Source organism: Nilaparvata lugens, chromosome 1, assembly GCF_014356525.2.
Source record: "Nilaparvata lugens isolate BPH chromosome 1, ASM1435652v1, whole genome shotgun sequence".
NCBI classification, from domain to species: domain Eukaryota; kingdom Metazoa; phylum Arthropoda; class Insecta; order Hemiptera; family Delphacidae; genus Nilaparvata; species Nilaparvata lugens.
This window is the reverse complement of record NC_052504.1, coordinates 3,107,208-3,125,631: the sequence shown is the minus strand read 5'-3', so window position 1 is coordinate 3,125,631 and position 18,424 is coordinate 3,107,208. Positions and strand designations below refer to the sequence as shown.

The window sequence follows — 18,424 nt, the reverse complement described above, 5'->3', positions numbered from 1 at the left end:
ACCCACTAAAAACCCAAAAACCAATTTTTTGGACTCAGGGGACCTAGAAACGTATAGAAATTCAGAAATTTGGGTACCTGAATTTTTCAAGTCATCCAAATTTCAAGTCATTCCGTTAATTGGGAGATGAGATATCGTGAGATATTGTGTGTGCGTGTGTGTGCGTGTACACGATATCTCATCTCCCAATTAACGGGATGACTTGAAATTTGGAACTCAAGGTCCTCACACTATAAAGATCCGACAAGAACATTTTCGATCAAATGCTATTCAAGATGGCGGCTAAAATGGCGAAAATGTTGTCAAAAACAGGGTTTTTCGCGATTTTCTCGAAAACGGCTTCAACGATTTTGATCAAATTCATACCTAGAAGAGTCATTGATAAGCTCTATCAACTGCCTTAAGTCCCATATCTGTAAAAATTTCAGGAGCACTGCACCATCCATGCAAAGTTTGATTTTAGATTCTCAATTATCAGGCTTCAGGTACAATCTAAACAAAAAAATATAAGTGGGAAAGATTGAGCATAAAGATCTCTACAATATTAATGTTTAGTAGCATTTTCACCTAAAATTGAAAATAAGCTCGAAATTCGAGAATATAAGATTATTCAATTGCAAACTGTTGGCAACTGTTGATTCAATTAAATCATTCACTATGAAGAGGTAGCAGACTCCATGTGTCTGCAGCGCTATTGTCCTGTCACCAGCTGTCTCAGATCTTAGAAAAGTAGACTTGAGATGCGCGGGAACACTAGCGTCAGTTGATCAATTTTCATAACGGCAAGGAAAGTTGTGTGAGTGCACCACACCAGATTTTTACTTTCCTTGCCCTACTACCATAGGTAGGGAAAGTATTGCTTTCCAAAAAAAATCAAGCTACCCCAATTTCAAGTTTCCTATACGTTTCAAGGTCCCCTGAGTCCAAAAACATGATTTTTGGGTATTGGTCTGTGTTTGTGTATGTGTGTGTGTGTATGTGTATGTGTGTATGTCTGTGAACACGATAACTCCATTCCTAATTAACCGATTGACTTGAAATTTTAAACTTAAGGTCCTTATACCATGAGGACCCGACAATAAGAAATTCAATAAAATTCAATTCAAGATGACGGAAAAAATGGCGGATAATTACTAAAAAACCATGTTTTTCACGTTTTTCTCGAAAATGGCTCTAACGATTTTCTTCAAATTTATACCATGGATAGCTATTATAAGCCCTATCAACTGGCATAGTCTCATTTCAGGGAAAATTTCAGGAGCTCCGTAATATTCTTGAGAAAAATGGCGGATAATGACTAAAATACCATGTTTTTCACGGTTTTCTCGAAAACGGCTCCAACAATTTCCTTCAAATTCATACCATGGATAGCTATTTATAATCCCTATCAACTGGCATGAGTCTCATTTCAGGGAAAATTTCAGGAGCTCCGTAATATTCTTGAGAAAAATGGCGGATAATGACTAAAAAACCATGTCTTTCACGGTTTTCTCGAAAACGGCTCCAACGATTTCCTTCAAATTTAGACCATGGATATTCATAAGCCCTATCAACTGGCATGAGTCTCATTTCTGGGAAAATTCCAGGAGCTCCGTAATATTCTTGAGAAAAATGGCGGATAATGACTAAAAAGCCATGTTTTTCACGGCTTTCTCGAAAACGGCTCTAACGATTCTCTGCAAATTTATACCATGGATAGCTATTTATAAGCCCTATCAACTGACATGATTCTCATTTCTGAGAAAATTGCAGGAGCTCCGTAATATTCTTGAGAAAAATGACAGTTACTAAAAAACCATGTTTTTCACGATTTTCTCAAAAACGGCTCTAACGATTTTTTTCAAATCTATACCCTGTATAGTTATTTATTAGCTCTATCAACTGACATGAGTCTTTTTCCTGGGGTACTAATGGGGGGTCCACCCAATCCTTGAGAAATGGACTTTAGATAGGTAGGAACACGGTTTTTACTTTTTCTTCTTCCATATACCGTGGGTACGGTAGGTAGAGCAGTTTATAAAAAGAACACAGTCATAGTCAAGATATTTCATCTGTAGAACAGCTGTTTTGACGAATTTAAAAAAAAATCATCGAATTTTACAATTTACATAAAGGAAAAAGTACTCTGAAAACAATGTATATACACATATGCAGTAGTCTGATCGTAGTTGCAAATATGTTGCCGTCAATCGTCATTATGTTATTCCCCTAAATTATTCTCGTTTGATAATGAGGCTTATAGTTCAATGAGCAAGGAAAGTTGTGTGAGTGTACCACACCAGATTTTTCTATAGACCTTTCTCATAGGCTCAACTCACACTTACGCAACTCAGGTCGAGAAGAGACTCGACTCTAGTGGAGAGCATGTGTTTCCAAATGGTGACATTCAGACCAGTCGATTCTAGTCTCCGCGACGTCACCATTTGGAAACACCATGCTCTCCACTAGAGTCGAGTCTCTTCTAGACCTGAGTCGCTCAAGTTAAGCCTTTGTCATAATCAATAAACTTAATAATATGATATATAGTGTCTATCGCATGAAAGGTGTAATAGCCAAAGATCATAGATCCTGCATCAAATTTGTAACAAAAAATGTTCAACAAAGTTTACTTATATCAACCTTAGTTTTCAAGATATATTTCTATAATCATGAGAAACATCAATAACTAGAAAACTGGAACTAAAACTATATACTTCTTAGTCTAGTTATTCAATAATTTACACAAAAATTGATATTTCAGAAAATTTTCGTTTATTCAATCAACAATACCATGAAGATTGTATGCTCACAATTTCATGGATTTGTGTCATACCGAATTTGAAATTATCTGTCCTAAACATTTATACCCTCATATCTCAAAACGTAATGATGAGAAAAAATTTTCGTGGGAGAACTTTTTTATTTTGATATCTTGATAGTAGATAATAGGCCGGTTACAGAGCTTGACCGACTGTCAGTGCGTATGTACCATCCTGACCGAACGCATCGATGAATCAGTTTTACACATTCAGAGCTCGACCGACCGTCAGTGCTGACCATACATAAGTTTTTCTGACTCACAAAATGGACGCCTTTACAGATGGTTTAATTGCAGCTTATTATCTTCGTAAACGAAAGATTAAGAGACGTAGATTTCAAGTACACTCGATGGTCGCCCAAAGAGCATTTCAAATGGAATTTAGTACCATTATATAAATCATTGCTTGGGGATGAAGATACATTTCTTAACTACCTCAGAATGTCCATCAGAAATTTTGATGAGTTATTTCGAGCTTGTATCATCATTGGAAATACTTGCAGTCACTTTAAGTTACGGATCAAATAAATGTGGATAATATTAATAATATATGATTTTACCAATAGAAAATTTAGAAATGATTGAAGAAATGTATAGAAAAGCTCTGAATTCAAAAATGACACTATTAGTTGAATTCATTCATTATGCTATTCAATATCAGCTGATTGTCGGGCAGAGGTTTCAGCACATTGGTTATATTGCGATCGGGCTACTGATCAGTAAAGCTCAGAAAGCTTCTATTAGAATATATAGGCTATAAATAAGCTTCTAAAGCTTATATTTGCTTCAATAGCACGTCAATAGATGGGTGGTGGAACGGATGCGCACGAGCTTTGACCGATGGTCTTTGTACGCAGTGTAAAACGCATGGTCCTGACCGTGCGCATGCGTACCGACAGTCCTGCTCTGTACGGATTCATGGAATATCATAGATTCTATGGAAAAGAAAAGCGCGACTGACGTACGCACTGACGGTCGGTCAAGCTCTGTAAACGGCCTAAACGGATCGAAAAACTTTGACAAATATTACAAGTGGAGAGTTTTTACTTTCCTTGCCCTATTACCATAGGTAAGGAAAGTATTGCTTTCCAAAAAAAATTAAGGGTACCCTGATTTCAAGTTTTCTATACGTTTCAAGTCCCCCTGAGTCCAAAAACATGATTTTTGGGTGTTGGTCTGTGTGTGTGTATGTGTGTGTGTGTGTGTGTGTGTGTGTGGTGTGTGTGTGTGTGTGTGTGTGTGTGTGTGTGTGTGTGTGTGTGTGTGTGGTGTGTGTGTGTGTGTGTGTGTGGTGTGTGTGTGTGTGTGTGGTGTTGTGTGTGTGTGTGTGTGTGTGTGTGTGTGTGTGTGTGTGTGTGTGAGTGTGTGTGTGTGTGTGTGTGTGGTGTGTGTATGTCTGTGAACACGATAACTCCATTCCTAATCAACCGATTGACTTGAAATTTTAAAGTTAAGGTCCTTATACCATGAGGATCCGACAATAAGAAATTCAATAAAATTCAATTCAAGATGGCGGATAATTACTAAAAAACCATGTTTCTCACGTTTTTCTCGAAAACGGCTCTAACGATTTTCTTCAAATTCATACCATGGATAGCTATTTATAAGCCCTATCAACTGGCATGAGTCTCATTTCTGGGAAAATTTCAGGAGCTCTGTAATATTCTTGAGAAAAATGGCGGATAATGACGAAAAAACCGTTTTTCACGGTTTTCTCAAAAACGGCTCTAACGATTTTCTTCAAATTTATATCATAGATAGCTATTTATAAGCCCTATCAACTGGCATGAGTCTCATTCCTGGGAAAATTTCAGGAGCTCTATAATATTCTTGAGAAAAATGGCGGATAATGACGAAAAAACCGTTTTTCACGGTTTTCTCAAAAACGGCTCTAACGATTTTCTTCAAATTTATATCATAGATAGCTATCTATAAGCCCTATCAACTGACATGAGTCTCATTTCTGGGAAAATTTCAGGAGCTCCGTAATATTATTGAGAAAAATGGCGGATAATGACTAAAAACCATGTTTTTCAAGATTTTCTCAAAAACGGCTCTAATGATTTTTTTCAAATTCATACCCTGTATACTTATTTATCAGATCTATCAACTGGCATGAGTCTTTTTCCTGGGAAACTAATGGGGGGTCCACCCTATCCTTGAGAAATGGACTTTGTAACCTCCATCTCGTGCATGAGGTAGGTAGGTAGGTAGAGCAGTTTATAAAAAGTACACAGTCATAGTCAAGATATTCCATCTGTAGAACAGCTGTTTTGACGAAAAAAATCATCCAATTTCACAATTTACACGAAGGAAAAAGTACTCTGAAAACAATAATTATATATACACATATACAGTAGTCTGATCGTAGTTGCAAATAATATGTTGCCGCCAATAATTGTCATGATGTTATTCCCCTAAATTATTCTCGTTTGAGAATGAGGCTTACAGTTCAATGAGCAAGGAAAGTTGTGTGAGTGTACCACACCAGATTTTTCTCTTAGCCTTTGCACAGCCATAATGTACAGAATCTACAATGCTTTCAAAAAACATCATTTGAATTTCTTTTTGGACAGATCATACTATATGTTGTCAACATACTATGTCAATAGAATTTATTATTATTGATAGCTCAAATAAAATGAGTTTTTTACCTCTATAGTCCTCCTCATCCGCGGTCAACTGGAACATGAGATTGGAAAAAATAATTAGTACTGATAGAAATAGTAGATCTGTGAACAGTAGACCTAGTGAGTTTTGAACTACAGTCTCTTCTAATATGAAGAGAATTAATTCAAATATTAATAAACCTCAAATTATTTATTTATTTTTAAGTAATTGAATATCCAGTTAACCCTAAATTCATACTTACAGTGGCAACCCCTAGCTTTCCCTCTATGACTGACAAGGCGAGGTATGGTTCTTCGAGACCAAAGGCAAGGTATGGTTCAGAGACTGACTGTGGGTGGAACAGGGTGAGTGAATCACCCTAATTGGCAGTGCCTTAGGCTGGTTTGCCTTATGACTGCTCATAGCATTAACAGAACTGAAAATTTTGGGTTGCTCCTAGATAATAGACCTTAAGTGCATTTGGCTTTTTTTTTATAAAGATATAATATAATATGTTTTGTAATAGGGAATAGTTGTAAAATGCATCACCGAATTATTGAATAGTCAGTTATAATATTGAATATTTGTAATACATTTGTATCTTTGAATATCTATCTATTTTTCATTTATGTATATATTTGTTCATTTGACAATTTATGTATTTATTTATTTATTTTTTTTTATTTTTTTTCATTATTTTTTTTGCCAAATTCACTTTTTTGGGAGAAGTGTGATGGAGATGGGTTTACCTCAGGTGGATACGAGCTGTTTACAATGGTGACCTTAACATCAAGTTGCTGACCATCAGTCTGGCCACCATTGTTGGAAAGGGAGTGGCTTTTTGGTTTGAACTGGTCGTGGTATCTCGTACATCTGCCTTACTGATGTACGCCACGACGTTGATGCTGTGTCATGAAGTTTTCTTGATGTGAGCTGAATGAAGTCAATCAGTTGGGGAGTGGAGACATATTCATAGAGTAGCCTATTGTTCACTGTGTAGTGAAAGTTGCAGATGGTTCTTATGAGTTTGTTTTGAAGGCCAAATAGTCGTTTTCTATTGTTCTTCGATAGGTATGGGAACCAGACAGGGGTGGCATAGGTCATGTATGCCCTGATGATAGCTGTGAATATGAGCAGCCGAAACTTCAGGGGGAAAGAGGGGGTGATAAAAAGAAGGAATAGTTGTCCGAACAGCACACGACAGTGTTGTATTTTCACATCAATGTGTTGTTTGAAGGTAAGGTTTCTGTCCAGAGTAACACCTAGATACTTGACGGTGGGGGACCATGGCAGGGTGTGGCCATGGATTGTGAGAGTGGGAGGAAGTTTACATTTTCTGGAAAAGGCGACAGCCACGCATTTATTTGCATTTATCTCTACCTTCCAGGATGAACACCAGGATGTGAGCAGGTTCAACTGCTCTTGAACATTCCTGGCCGCCCTCTCGAGATTCATGCTGCTGGAGTGGAAAGTGGTGTCGTCTGCAAAGAGACTGGTTTGAACTGAAGGTAGAGCTGGCATGTCGTTGATGAAAAGGGAGTAGAGAATATGACCAAGCACAGATCCTTGGGGGACACCTGCTGTTGATGGGGTGAGAGCTGAAGAAGCTACTGAAGAGGGGGTACGGATTTGGACTTGAAAATACCTATTAGTAAGGTATGACTTGAAGAGTCTGACTGTTGGGGGTGGAAAGACAGAAGAAGTTATAGAGGAGCCCGTGTTTTTTGAGAATTAATTTCCAGAAAATTCCAAAAAAATGTATCTTCTCTCTATGGTGTAACCCTAGATACTATAACCTAGTATCTTATGAAATCTTACCCAGTCTTAATGAAGCTGCAGAGTCAAGATTATTGTATTCCAGATATTGTGTCCAAATTAACTCAACACAATTAACGCTGCAACCAGGCCCGGCCCAGGGGTGGGCGGACCGGGCGGCCGCACAGGCGGCAGATTTTTAGGGGCGGCAAATTTTAAGGAACAGAACATTTTAAATGCAAATAAATAATAAATTTCATGTGAATAGTAAAATTGTATAAGAATCTTTTCCAAACTCAAGCTAATAAAGACATATATCTAAGATATGTGGACATATATATAAGATATCTTGAAGAACTAGAGAAGGAATTTTTCTATGCAAAGGTCAGACGAGTTCTACTTAATTAAACAAGTGTGATGAACAAACTCGTGTTGTAGCAATTGTAGTTTTGATTACTTAGCAAGTTAAATCGGCCCAATACTCTGTTACAGTCTCTTGATTTAGAACTACCGTCTTAATTATGTTTTCTTATTGTGTACCATATCTGTTCCTAACATAAAAATCTGGTGTGGTACACTCACACAACTTTCCTTGCTCATTGAACTGTAAGCCTCATTCTTAAACGAGAATAATTTAGGGGGATAACATAATGACGATTGGCGGCAACATATTTGAAACTACAATCAGACTACTGTATATGTGTGTCTTATATAATTGTTTTCAGAGTACTTTTTTCTTTGTGTAAATTGTGAAATTCGATGATTTTTTAAAAGTCATCAAAACAGCTGTTCTACAGATGAAATATCTCGACTATGTGTTATTTTAATAAACTGCTCTTGTTCTGAACAAAGCTCAGGCTAGAGCTACCAGCGGACTGTAATTTACTATTCAAATAATCAAATACAAACAAGGGGGAAAATTTAATCTTCAATTTGAGCCAGGTTATTTGTACAGCTAAACTCTGCATTAATGAACAATAAAAAAAGAGCAAAAACGTGCAATAAAGAATGATGAGATTCTCAACATTGAGCACACTGAGTTTTACTACGACAATCTCTACTCAAATGATCCACATCAAGACAACGAAAACAACAAAACTTTCCTTTAAGCAAACAATAACGATCCCAAGGAGTCATTTTCAAGAAACTTGCACAATCTACTAACTGATGACCCGGTTTTGAGCACTTCAGACAATTGGGATTTTTACTAGATGCATCGTTAGATGAATCATTAGATTGAACCACAAACACCTTTGATTTATTATCCTTTTTGTGCCTCATATTAAACAATTCAGTCTGTTTCTCATCAGAAGGAAGAGACTTAATTTGCTTTTCAATGAATTTGACATAATCGGTATAAGTTGGCATAGCCTTGTCACGGACGGCCGATTCAAAATTTCTACGAGAACTTGGATCCAGCAATCTCAAGCCATGATAGAGGAATATCGAGTCTGACAAATCAGTGAGTCACAATCTCTTCACTGCATTGATTGAACTGCAAAACCCATCCAAAATCGCAATACAACCTGCCTTTGATTCTGATTTTATTGGACGAAATTCAAAAACTTGTTTGAAATAGGCATCGACTTGCACCCGTGGATCGTTATAGCGAGTCAATAATGCCTGCCAAATTATTTGATAATTATTAGCCAATGGTGGCAAATGACAACAAATATTTGCTGCTTGTCCAGTAAGTCTACTTACAAGATATTGGACCTTCTGCTGATCGTTCAAACTCTTGTTGTCATGTACCAATGCCTTAAATAGTTCATAAAACACCGACCATTGAGTCTGGTTCCCATCAAATTTCGGAAGGTCGATTTTGGGCAGTACCGACTCGGACACGATCGGCTGTGCACTAGCTGCTGAAGCTGCCGAAGATTGAGCAATAGCATCAGTCGCCTCTCTCTGTTTGAGAGTGTTAGCCGCTACTTCAGACAAACAAATGAACAGACAATAAAACAAGAATGAGTTTAAAACTAAATGGAAGGAAGAATCACGACTAGTAAGTTATCAAAGTTAAACTTTGATTATCAATTCACAAGATAAGTTACTGCTGAAGACAAAACTATATGATTAGATAATGTTCTTCCAACAACTCACAAACAAACGATAACTTGTTGAATTGAACAAACAAAATCATGCTGTGATTAACCTTCACTAACATGTATAACAAAATGGACAATACAAATTCCAACAAACAAATTCCCGAAAAAGAGCACAATGAGCCTAGTTTCAGGAAAATTACAATTTTAACTGAAATAAATTTAATTTCAGACAAATACAAAATTGACAAGAAACCTTGCTCTAGAACAAGGCTACAACAAACTTAAGTTGAGCATAGATCAGACCATTCTCAACATGCCAACATTGGACAAATACGAAACTGCTTAAATCCAATGTGTGTGAATCAATCAATAAATTACAAATTTAAATTCAACACGGTTCAGAGGATCAGAAATGTTCTGAACAAAGCTCAGGCTAGAGCTACCAGTGGACTGTAATTTACTATTCAAATAATCAAAATACAAACAAGGGGGAAAATTTAATCTTCAATTTGAGCCAGGTTATTTGTACAGCTAAACTCTGCATTAATGAACAATAAAAAAAGAGCAAAAACTCACCAGATTTAATTCAATCTTGTCTACTTGCCCTTTGAAGCCTTTATTAGGTGTTTTGATCAGATTCAGGGTGGGAAGAAATCTGGGAAAAAGACAGGTTTTTGCTTCCAGGCTGTTTTTTCGTGTTGATTCTGTGTTCAATTTGCAGGTCATACACTGTGGTTTGAACAAAGCTCAAACTGGAGTCTTTATGAATTCAAATCCGATTCAAATTAATTCAATTCAACACTATTTACGCTGTTATACTCATAATTCACACACACTACACTCAAACAATTATCTACAAGAAATTTCCAATCGAAATTACATGACAAAAATACAAAATCGGTCTTCACAACCACGGGGACGAGACAAAACAAACAAATGGACGAAACAAGAACTGAAAGCTAGGATGACCAGGCAAAACAGCTGGACGATCTGCGCTGGCGCAAACAAGCCTGCTATTGGCAGAACTGCAGTCAGGGATTTTGGCGCTACAATTCGAATTATCTGGCCGGACCAGCTCTAACTACCTACCTCATGCACGAGAGGGAGTTTACAAAGTCCATTTCTCAAGGATGGGGTGGACCCCATCAAATTCTCAGGAAAAAGACTCATGCCAGTTGATAGAGCTGATAAATAAGTATATTGGGTATGAATTTTAAATAAATCAGTCAAGTCATTTTTGAGAAAATCGTGAAAAACATGGTTTTTTAGTAACTATCCGCCATTTTTCTCATGAATATTACGGAGCTCCTACAATTTTCCCAGAAATGAGACTCATGTCAGTTGATTGGGCTTATAAATAGCTGTCCATGGTATAAATTTGAAGAAAATTGTTAGAGCAGTTTTCGAGAAAACCGTGAGAAACATGGTTTTTTAGAAATCATCCGCCATTTTTTCCGCCATCCTGAATTGAATTTTATTGAATTTCTTATTGTCGGGTCCTCATGGTATAAGGACCTTAAGTTTAAAATTTCAAGTCAATCGGTTAATTAGGAATGGAGTTATCGTGTTCACAGACATACACACACATAGACCAACACCCAAAAATCATGTTTGCAAAAATCAGGGGACCTTGAAACGTATAAAAAACTTGAAATTGGGGTACATTTTTTTTTGAAAGCAATACTTTCCTTACCTATGGTAGTAGGGCAAGGAAAGTAAAAATAGTTTAATCAGATATTTTGTGTTACTGTTCTAGTCCAGTCAATTTAAGATTATAGAGTGAAATGTTTGGAACACAATTTTCAATTCAAGAGCTCTTTTAAGGATAGTAAGAGGATAACATATCAAAAGTCCTCACCCCTACCTCATGTGCTAAAGGAGTGGAGGTGGTTTGAAAGTACCATTTTTTCATTTTTCTCATATATCTCGGAAACTATGCATCTCATGGACATTTGTATACTGTACAAAATTGAAGGTTGAAGCTCACAAAATTACCAACAATTTTTGTTCTCTACATTTTTTTCATATCTCTTACAGTTTCTGAGATATCCGCTTTTGAAGGTGAGACATTTTTTGAAAAAACACTTCTGCCTCCAATTTTTTCATCTTTTCGGCCTTATAATTTTTGATCGATTGATGAAAAGAATCCGTGCTGATTATAAGCTGACGGAGCATCAAATTATATTCAATTTGATGTATATTTCCACTATTTTACGCATTTCCCTACGACTGTTGCAGCAGTTTTAGTAGCATCACCTTAGAACATATATATCTCAAAAAGTATCAGATTTATCGAAATCCTCTACCAAACAAAACTTTTACTCTCAAGACTAAAACTGAACTTCTGAGATATGACTACTTTGAGATATGAAAAAAATGTAGAGAACAAAACTTGTTGGTAATTTTGTGAGCTTCAATTTTGTACAGTGTACAAATGTTCATAAGATGCATAGTTTCCGAGATATACGAGAAAAATGAAAAAAATGGTACTTTCAAACCACCCCCACCCCTTTAGTACATGGGGTAAGGGTGAGGATTCTTGATATATTAATCCTCTTAACATCCTTAAAAGAGCTGTAGAGTTGAAAATTGTGTTCCAAAATTTTCCCTCCATAGGTACCTTTATTTGAGCATTCGTTGCCTGCACTTATTCCTCAATATTTGTCAAATATTTGTTTAAATGTCATTTTCAACTTGAACAGCTGATAACCTTCCGGCAAATTTTTAAGTAAACAATAATTATTATTAGACGGGATACCTGGTGGTGGGGGGGGGGCGGCGTTTGCTGATTTCGCCCAGGGCGGCAAAGTCCCTAGGGCCGTGCCTGATAGGCTGTGTTGTGCTGAAACGATGTAACTCAAAGAAGCTCCTTGTGTATCTTTCTGGATGCTACACATTGCTTTTGAGAAGATACAAAAGAGCATCTGTTGCTTATAGGAAGATACATAAAAGCTCCTTGTGTATCTTTTCGGATGAAACATGTTGCTTTTGAGAAGATAAAAAAGAGCATCTGTTGCTTATAGGAAGATACATAAAAGCTCCTTGTGTATCTTTTCGGATGAAACATGTTGCTTTTGAGAAGATACAAAAGAGCATCTGTTGCTTATAGGAAGATGCATAAAAGCTCCTTGTGTATCTTTTCGGATGAAACATGTTGCTTTTGAGAAGATAAAAAAGAGCATCTGTTGCTTATAGGAAGATACATAAAAGCTCCTTGTGTATCTTTTCGGATGAAACATGTTGCTTTTGAGAAGATAAAAAAGAGCATCTGTTGCTTATAGGAAGATACATAAAAGCTCCTTGTGTATCTTTTCGGATGAAACATGTTGCTTTTGAGAAGATAAGAAAGAGCATCTGTTGCTTATAGGAAGATACATAAAAGCTCCTTGTGTATCTTTTCAGATGAAACACATTGCTTTTGAGAAGATACAAAAGAGCATATGTTGCTTATAGTAAGATACATAAAAGCTCCTTGTGTATCTTTTCGGATGAAACATGTTGCTTTTGAGAAGATAAAAAAGAGCATCTGTTGCTTATAGGAAGATACATAAAAGCTCCTTGTGTATCTTTTCGGATGAAACATGTTGCTTTTGAGAAGATAAAAAAGAGCATCTGTTGCTTATGGAAAGATACATTTTCAAAAATGTTGGATGTTTTCTGAACGGGTAGTATTGTAGTCTAGTGGCTCTCTGCTTATAGGACCCGGACTGTATAGGAAAGTTTCTCAAGTCAATAATTTGTTCTATGATTTAATCCATATTTCCTTGTGAGTAGTCAATTCACAGTATTCACTTGAGAGATAGATAACAGTGTGAAAACGGCCAATGGCTGATTGTGTTGGTGTATCAACAATACTAATCATCTGTTGTGAACAACTACTATCATCAAAAGCTGATCTCCTGATTACAAGTAATTCTGTGAACAATAGCAATACCTACTATTACTTCAGGCCCCACAACTAATTAATGACTTCATAACATGTAGATTGATTCTTCCTAGATCATAGTAGTTTCTACTAGCTTATCAATGTAACTTTTGTTACTGTATCAATTTTTTATTGGATGGAATACTATCTAAATTTCAGATTAAAGGCATTTGTAATTTAATAAATAGAAATTTTATTGAAATAAAAACACTATATTCCACAAATGCTCATAATTTATCCATACATTCAGCTTGATAGACATAGGTCTCCTGAATCCATTGATAGAGCTATTGATAAATTCATCTCAACCAAAAATACTTAATAATAGCCTGTATCAGAATCGAAGGAGAGGTAAATCAAAGATAAACCAAATTTGATGTAACTCTTTTTTAGTAAAGAGGCTCCCACAAACTTGATCACAATAAATCTGTAGTACAAAGAAACCCATCAGGAGACTGTTTTTCAGTTAGGTAAAACCTTTAATATTATGATGTTATGGACAGTTCCAACACACTTTGCATTTACTTTTTAATTTATTAGTTCTAATAAATAGTTGTTAAACACTGTTCTTCCACACTCTAATTACACTGTTATTTCACATTTTATTTACACTGTTCTTTTACACTTTAATTAAATTTTCCACTCACACTTTATTTACACTGTTCTACACTTCATGTAAACCGTTGTTTGTAGAATTGAAGTTCTTTCTTCTTATCGCTCGTATCCATTTTCGTCTCAACGTTTCAAAAAAGAAAATACCGTACAGAAACTTTTGGAGTCTTGTTATAGTTCACGCGAAAATTAGGTAATACCTTAATACCTTAATACCTTCAGCTTCATCCATTACCCACAATTGTGGGATCGATGGCGTCAAAAAATCAAACACGTACAAACACATGAAAAAAAAACTGTAACAGTTCAGATGGCAGTGATCCAGTGCTCATGCTCTCAATAAAAATTCAAATTATCACTCATAAATTCGTTCACACTGTAGTATGCCTTTGCACACAGTAGCTTCCGGACGGTTCTCCTGAAGGCGGCCTCATCCAATTGCTTCACACTATTAGGCAGCTTGTTGTAAAATTTCAAAAAACCTTGTGTATACATCGACGCGCAGTTGAAAAAGGAGTATTCCTGCCAAATCTCATCGAATTCTATCAACGCGTTTGGCCGTAATCGCGTTACATACAGACAGACAAAAGCAAATCGAGTTGAAACATAGACCTCACTACGTTCGGTCAATTATCTATATTGAAATGAAGGAAAGAGCTGGCTTATATACGTAGGGGATGGGAAATCATCACGTCTCAATAACTACTCAACTGATTAACTTTAAATTTTGCATAGAGATTCTTAATTCACCAAGGATAATAATAGACCTATTTTAAATTCTTCAAGATTCCAGTAGGTCAAGATTTCAGATTGTCAAGTTTTTTAATTGGGACACCAATGTTAATAAAAAAATACTGCCATTATAATGATGACGTCACTATAGTAACAAACCTGTGCCTGTTGTGTAGGCCCACGCCTTGCTGCCTGGATGAAATGAAACATGAAAGAAAAAATTAGAATCATCATCATTGTCATCTTCCTCATCTCCACCATCATTATCAAGGATATCTGGAAAGAGATTTGAATTTAGAATGAGCATTATCTTATACTATTAAACGAGCAATTTCTGTTTATATGTTTATACATCTGTATTTGACCAGATCTCGAAAATGGCTCTAACGATTCTCACGAAATTTAGAACATGGTAGGTTTATGATATGAAAATTTGATTGCATTAGGTCTCAACCCTGAGATAACTCGCTGACGGACTTTAAAAGGATAAATACGTCCTTGCAAAAAAGCTGGAAACTTTATCGTCTGTCGATACCGTAATGGAAGAGAGTGAACGAGTGCATGTGTGTGGGATCATCCAGCTGATCTCACGAGAAGAAAAATTCAGCAAGAGAAACTTATTCTTGTTTACTTCAGATAGTCCGAAATGGTAACTAGATGCTGTTAGTGATACATAGTACATAGTATATTTACGAATATTGTAGCAACATGGTATATCATAGTGAATCGAATTCTTAGTATATCTATTTATAAATTGATGATGTGTTTGTTTTTGAAGTGTGAATAAGTTGTTATTTTGATGAGTGAAAGTAGCTTAATCTAGATTTTGATTTGGTCTGTAGTATAAATTTGAAAAGGGACAGTTTTGGGCATAATCCTGATGTGACTTCTCATATTCTGAGAAAATGAATGAATAAATATAAACTATAAATTCAATCTTTTGTTACAAATTTTCTATGCTTTTCCAGAGAAAATCAGTATTTCCTGTAAATACTATAAGTAGTATTACTCTAATACTAGAGTAAAGTGAATTTCCAGAGCAAAGCTCGGTCTCCCGATATTACATACATTACCGTACAGTCTGATATCTATGCATTCACTCTTAATAGAGGAAAGAATTGGCTTATACACGTAGGGGATAGGAAATTCACGAATGACACATCATCACGTCTCAACTACTCAACTGATCAACTTGAAATTCAGCATATAGATTCTCAATTTACTGAGGATGGTTAAAGGTTTATTTAAAATTCTTAATGAGCTCAGTAGGATAAGTTTTTAGCTTGTAAAGTTCAAAATTATTCCCGTGCAGAGCACGGGTTACCCGTTACTCTCCAATAGTTTTTGAGATTTGATAGTTTTGAAAGTGTTAAATTTCTTGAAACACAGGTTTCCATGCACCTTTTTGCTTTTTCAGGGCTTGAAACTCTCAAACAATGCATGGATATCAGATCAGAAAAAAATAATAGATATTGGATTCCATATAGATAAAATTTGAGATATCTTGATTGATGTAAATACCGTCTATTTATTTATTATTTCATCACATTACATCATAATATTGTGAATACTCCCACTTGATAGGTGATTTGTCAAATAATTGCATCCTTAGAACTGAGTAAGATTTCTAACAGGTAAAATAAACAGTAACAGTATATAAAAAATTATATAACAAAGTGTATCCTATATTAGGTCTATATTAGTTAATTAGATTCCTATCAAAATTTGATAAGAAATCAATCAACTGTTCAAATAGAATTACAGTGAGGTCCACGTTATAATGGCAGTGTTTGATTAGCAATGGTATTGGTCTATCATTCAACAAGGTGGATAGCGCTATCTCTTTCTCGCTCTGCTCTGTTGCCAGATCGGCTTTCAACAATGTAGAATTGATAATTTAACAAAATATTTCATTTCAATTATGAAATTATCGAAAAATATAATTACATGCTTGATTAAATATAATGGATTATTTAAAACGAAGATGAACAGTTAATATTACATCAATAAACCTGTATCAGCTAGCATCAAGAAGGCATCGACAAGACAGTGAGGATTGGTAACGTTTTTCTCCCGTCTTTCTCCACTGCAATAATAACGTGGATTATAGCAACATTGTGGAGGTTGTAAGGGATAGCACTATCTTCTTTGTGGAATGATAGACAAGGATAGTAGTCCAGTCACTATATACATTGGTGCATGCAATTTATATTGTAGTTCTGATTTTTTAATATATTATTTGGGTACATAAGAGAAGACCAGAACCAATTTTCCTTCATGCAAAATTTCCTTGTGCTAGATACAGAGTGGCCCAAAAACCTCGTATTTTCGGCTCATTTTTCAGTTTTCAGCTATTTCTGCCAAATCTTGTAATCGGACAGAAAAATTTGCTCCTGCCTTTTTTTTATTATAAAATTCTAAATAAAATGAGAACTGAACAATGAAATAATATTCCTAGCTTTGTATCCAAAATATGAAATTACTGTGAGTCTATGACGTAAATCAAAGATGGCTGCCTTTCAAAAAAAATTCAATACAGTGTCAGAATATTCATAACAGTGAATATATGTCGTGGATCAAAGATGGCTGCTTTTCAAAATATTTGAATTAATAAAGGACGGAATATTCATAACAGTGAGTCTATGACGTAAATCAAAGATGGCTGCCTTTCAAAATATAAAAATTAATAGAGGGGCGGAATATTCATAACTGTCAGTCTATGTCGTGGATCAAAGATGGCTGCTTTTTAAAATATGAATTAACAAAAGACGGAATATTCATAACAGTGAGTCCATGACGTAAATCATCAAAGATGGCTGCCTTTCAATATAATGGCTTTCTAGCAGCACAAAAGAAGAAGAAGAAGAAGAAGAAGAAGAAGAAGAAGAAGAAGAAGAAAAAAAGAAGAAGAAGAGAAGAAGAAGAAGAAGAAGAAAAGAAGAAGAAGAAGAAGAAGAAGAAGAAGAAGAAGAAAAGAAGAAGAAGAAGAAGGAGGAGGAGGAGGAGGAGGAGAACGAGTAGAAAAAGAAGAAGAAGAAGGAGGAGGAGAACGAGTAGAAAAAGAAGAAGAAGAAGGAGGAGGAGGAGGAGAACGAGTAGAAAAAGAAGAAGAAGGAGAACGCTGTCAGTGTAGGAGATAATATTTAATGTTAACAGGTCTTATGTCACCCCAGTTTTGAAAAACATTAGTAACTGGAAAACTATATCAGTCAAAATCTTATTCTAAGGATATGGTTGGAAAGATGGAAAAATTTCCAATAAGTTTCTTATGATTCAATCCTCTATCTGACGTTTTTACTTTCCTTGCTCTATTACCATGGGTAAGGAAAGTATTGCTTCCCAAAAAAATTTAAGGTACCCTAATTTAATGTTTTCTATACGTTTCAAAGTCCCCTGAGTCCAAAAACATGATTTTTGGGTATTGGTCTGCATGTATGTGTGTGTGTGTGTGTGTGTGTGTGTGTGTGTGTGTGTGGTGTGTGTGTTGTGTGTGGTGTGTGTGTGTGTGTGTGGTGTGTGTGTGTGTGTATGAGTGTATGTGCGTCTATGTACACGATATCTCATCTCCCAATTAACGGAATGACTTGAAATTTGGAACTTAAGGTCCTTTCAATATAAGGATCCGACACGAACAATTTCGATCGAATGCGATTCAAGATGGCGGCTAAAATGGCGAAAACATTGTCAAAAACAGGGTTTTTCGCGATTTTCTCTAAAATGGCTCCAACGATTTTGATCAAATTCATACCCAAAATAGTCATCGATAAGCTCTATCAACTGCCACAAGTCCCATATCTGTAAAAATATCAGGAGCTCCGCCCCATCTATGCAAAGTTTGATTTTAGATTTCCATATTATTAGTCTTTAGATACAATTTAAACAAAAAAATTCAAGTGGAAAGGATTGAGCATGAAAATCTCTACAATTAATGTTTAGTCAAATTTT

At 35.7% G+C, this 18,424-nt stretch overlaps 1 protein-coding gene across 1 annotated transcript in view; it reads right to left on the bottom strand.

The window, feature by feature from the left end:
• LOC111059593 overlaps positions 1-18,424 on the bottom strand; it is a 34,351-nt gene that overhangs the window by 5,015 nt on the left and 10,912 nt on the right. Inside the window, exons 2-3 of the mRNA XM_039432791.1 lie at positions 14,639-14,755; positions 5,452-5,479 (exon numbers count right to left, since the gene is read on the bottom strand). Of these exons, the coding sequence (XP_039288725.1) occupies positions 5,452-5,479; positions 14,639-14,743 (133 nt within the window). The 5' untranslated portion in view covers positions 14,744-14,755. The remainder of the gene's footprint in view (positions 1-5,451; positions 5,480-14,638; positions 14,756-18,424) is intronic.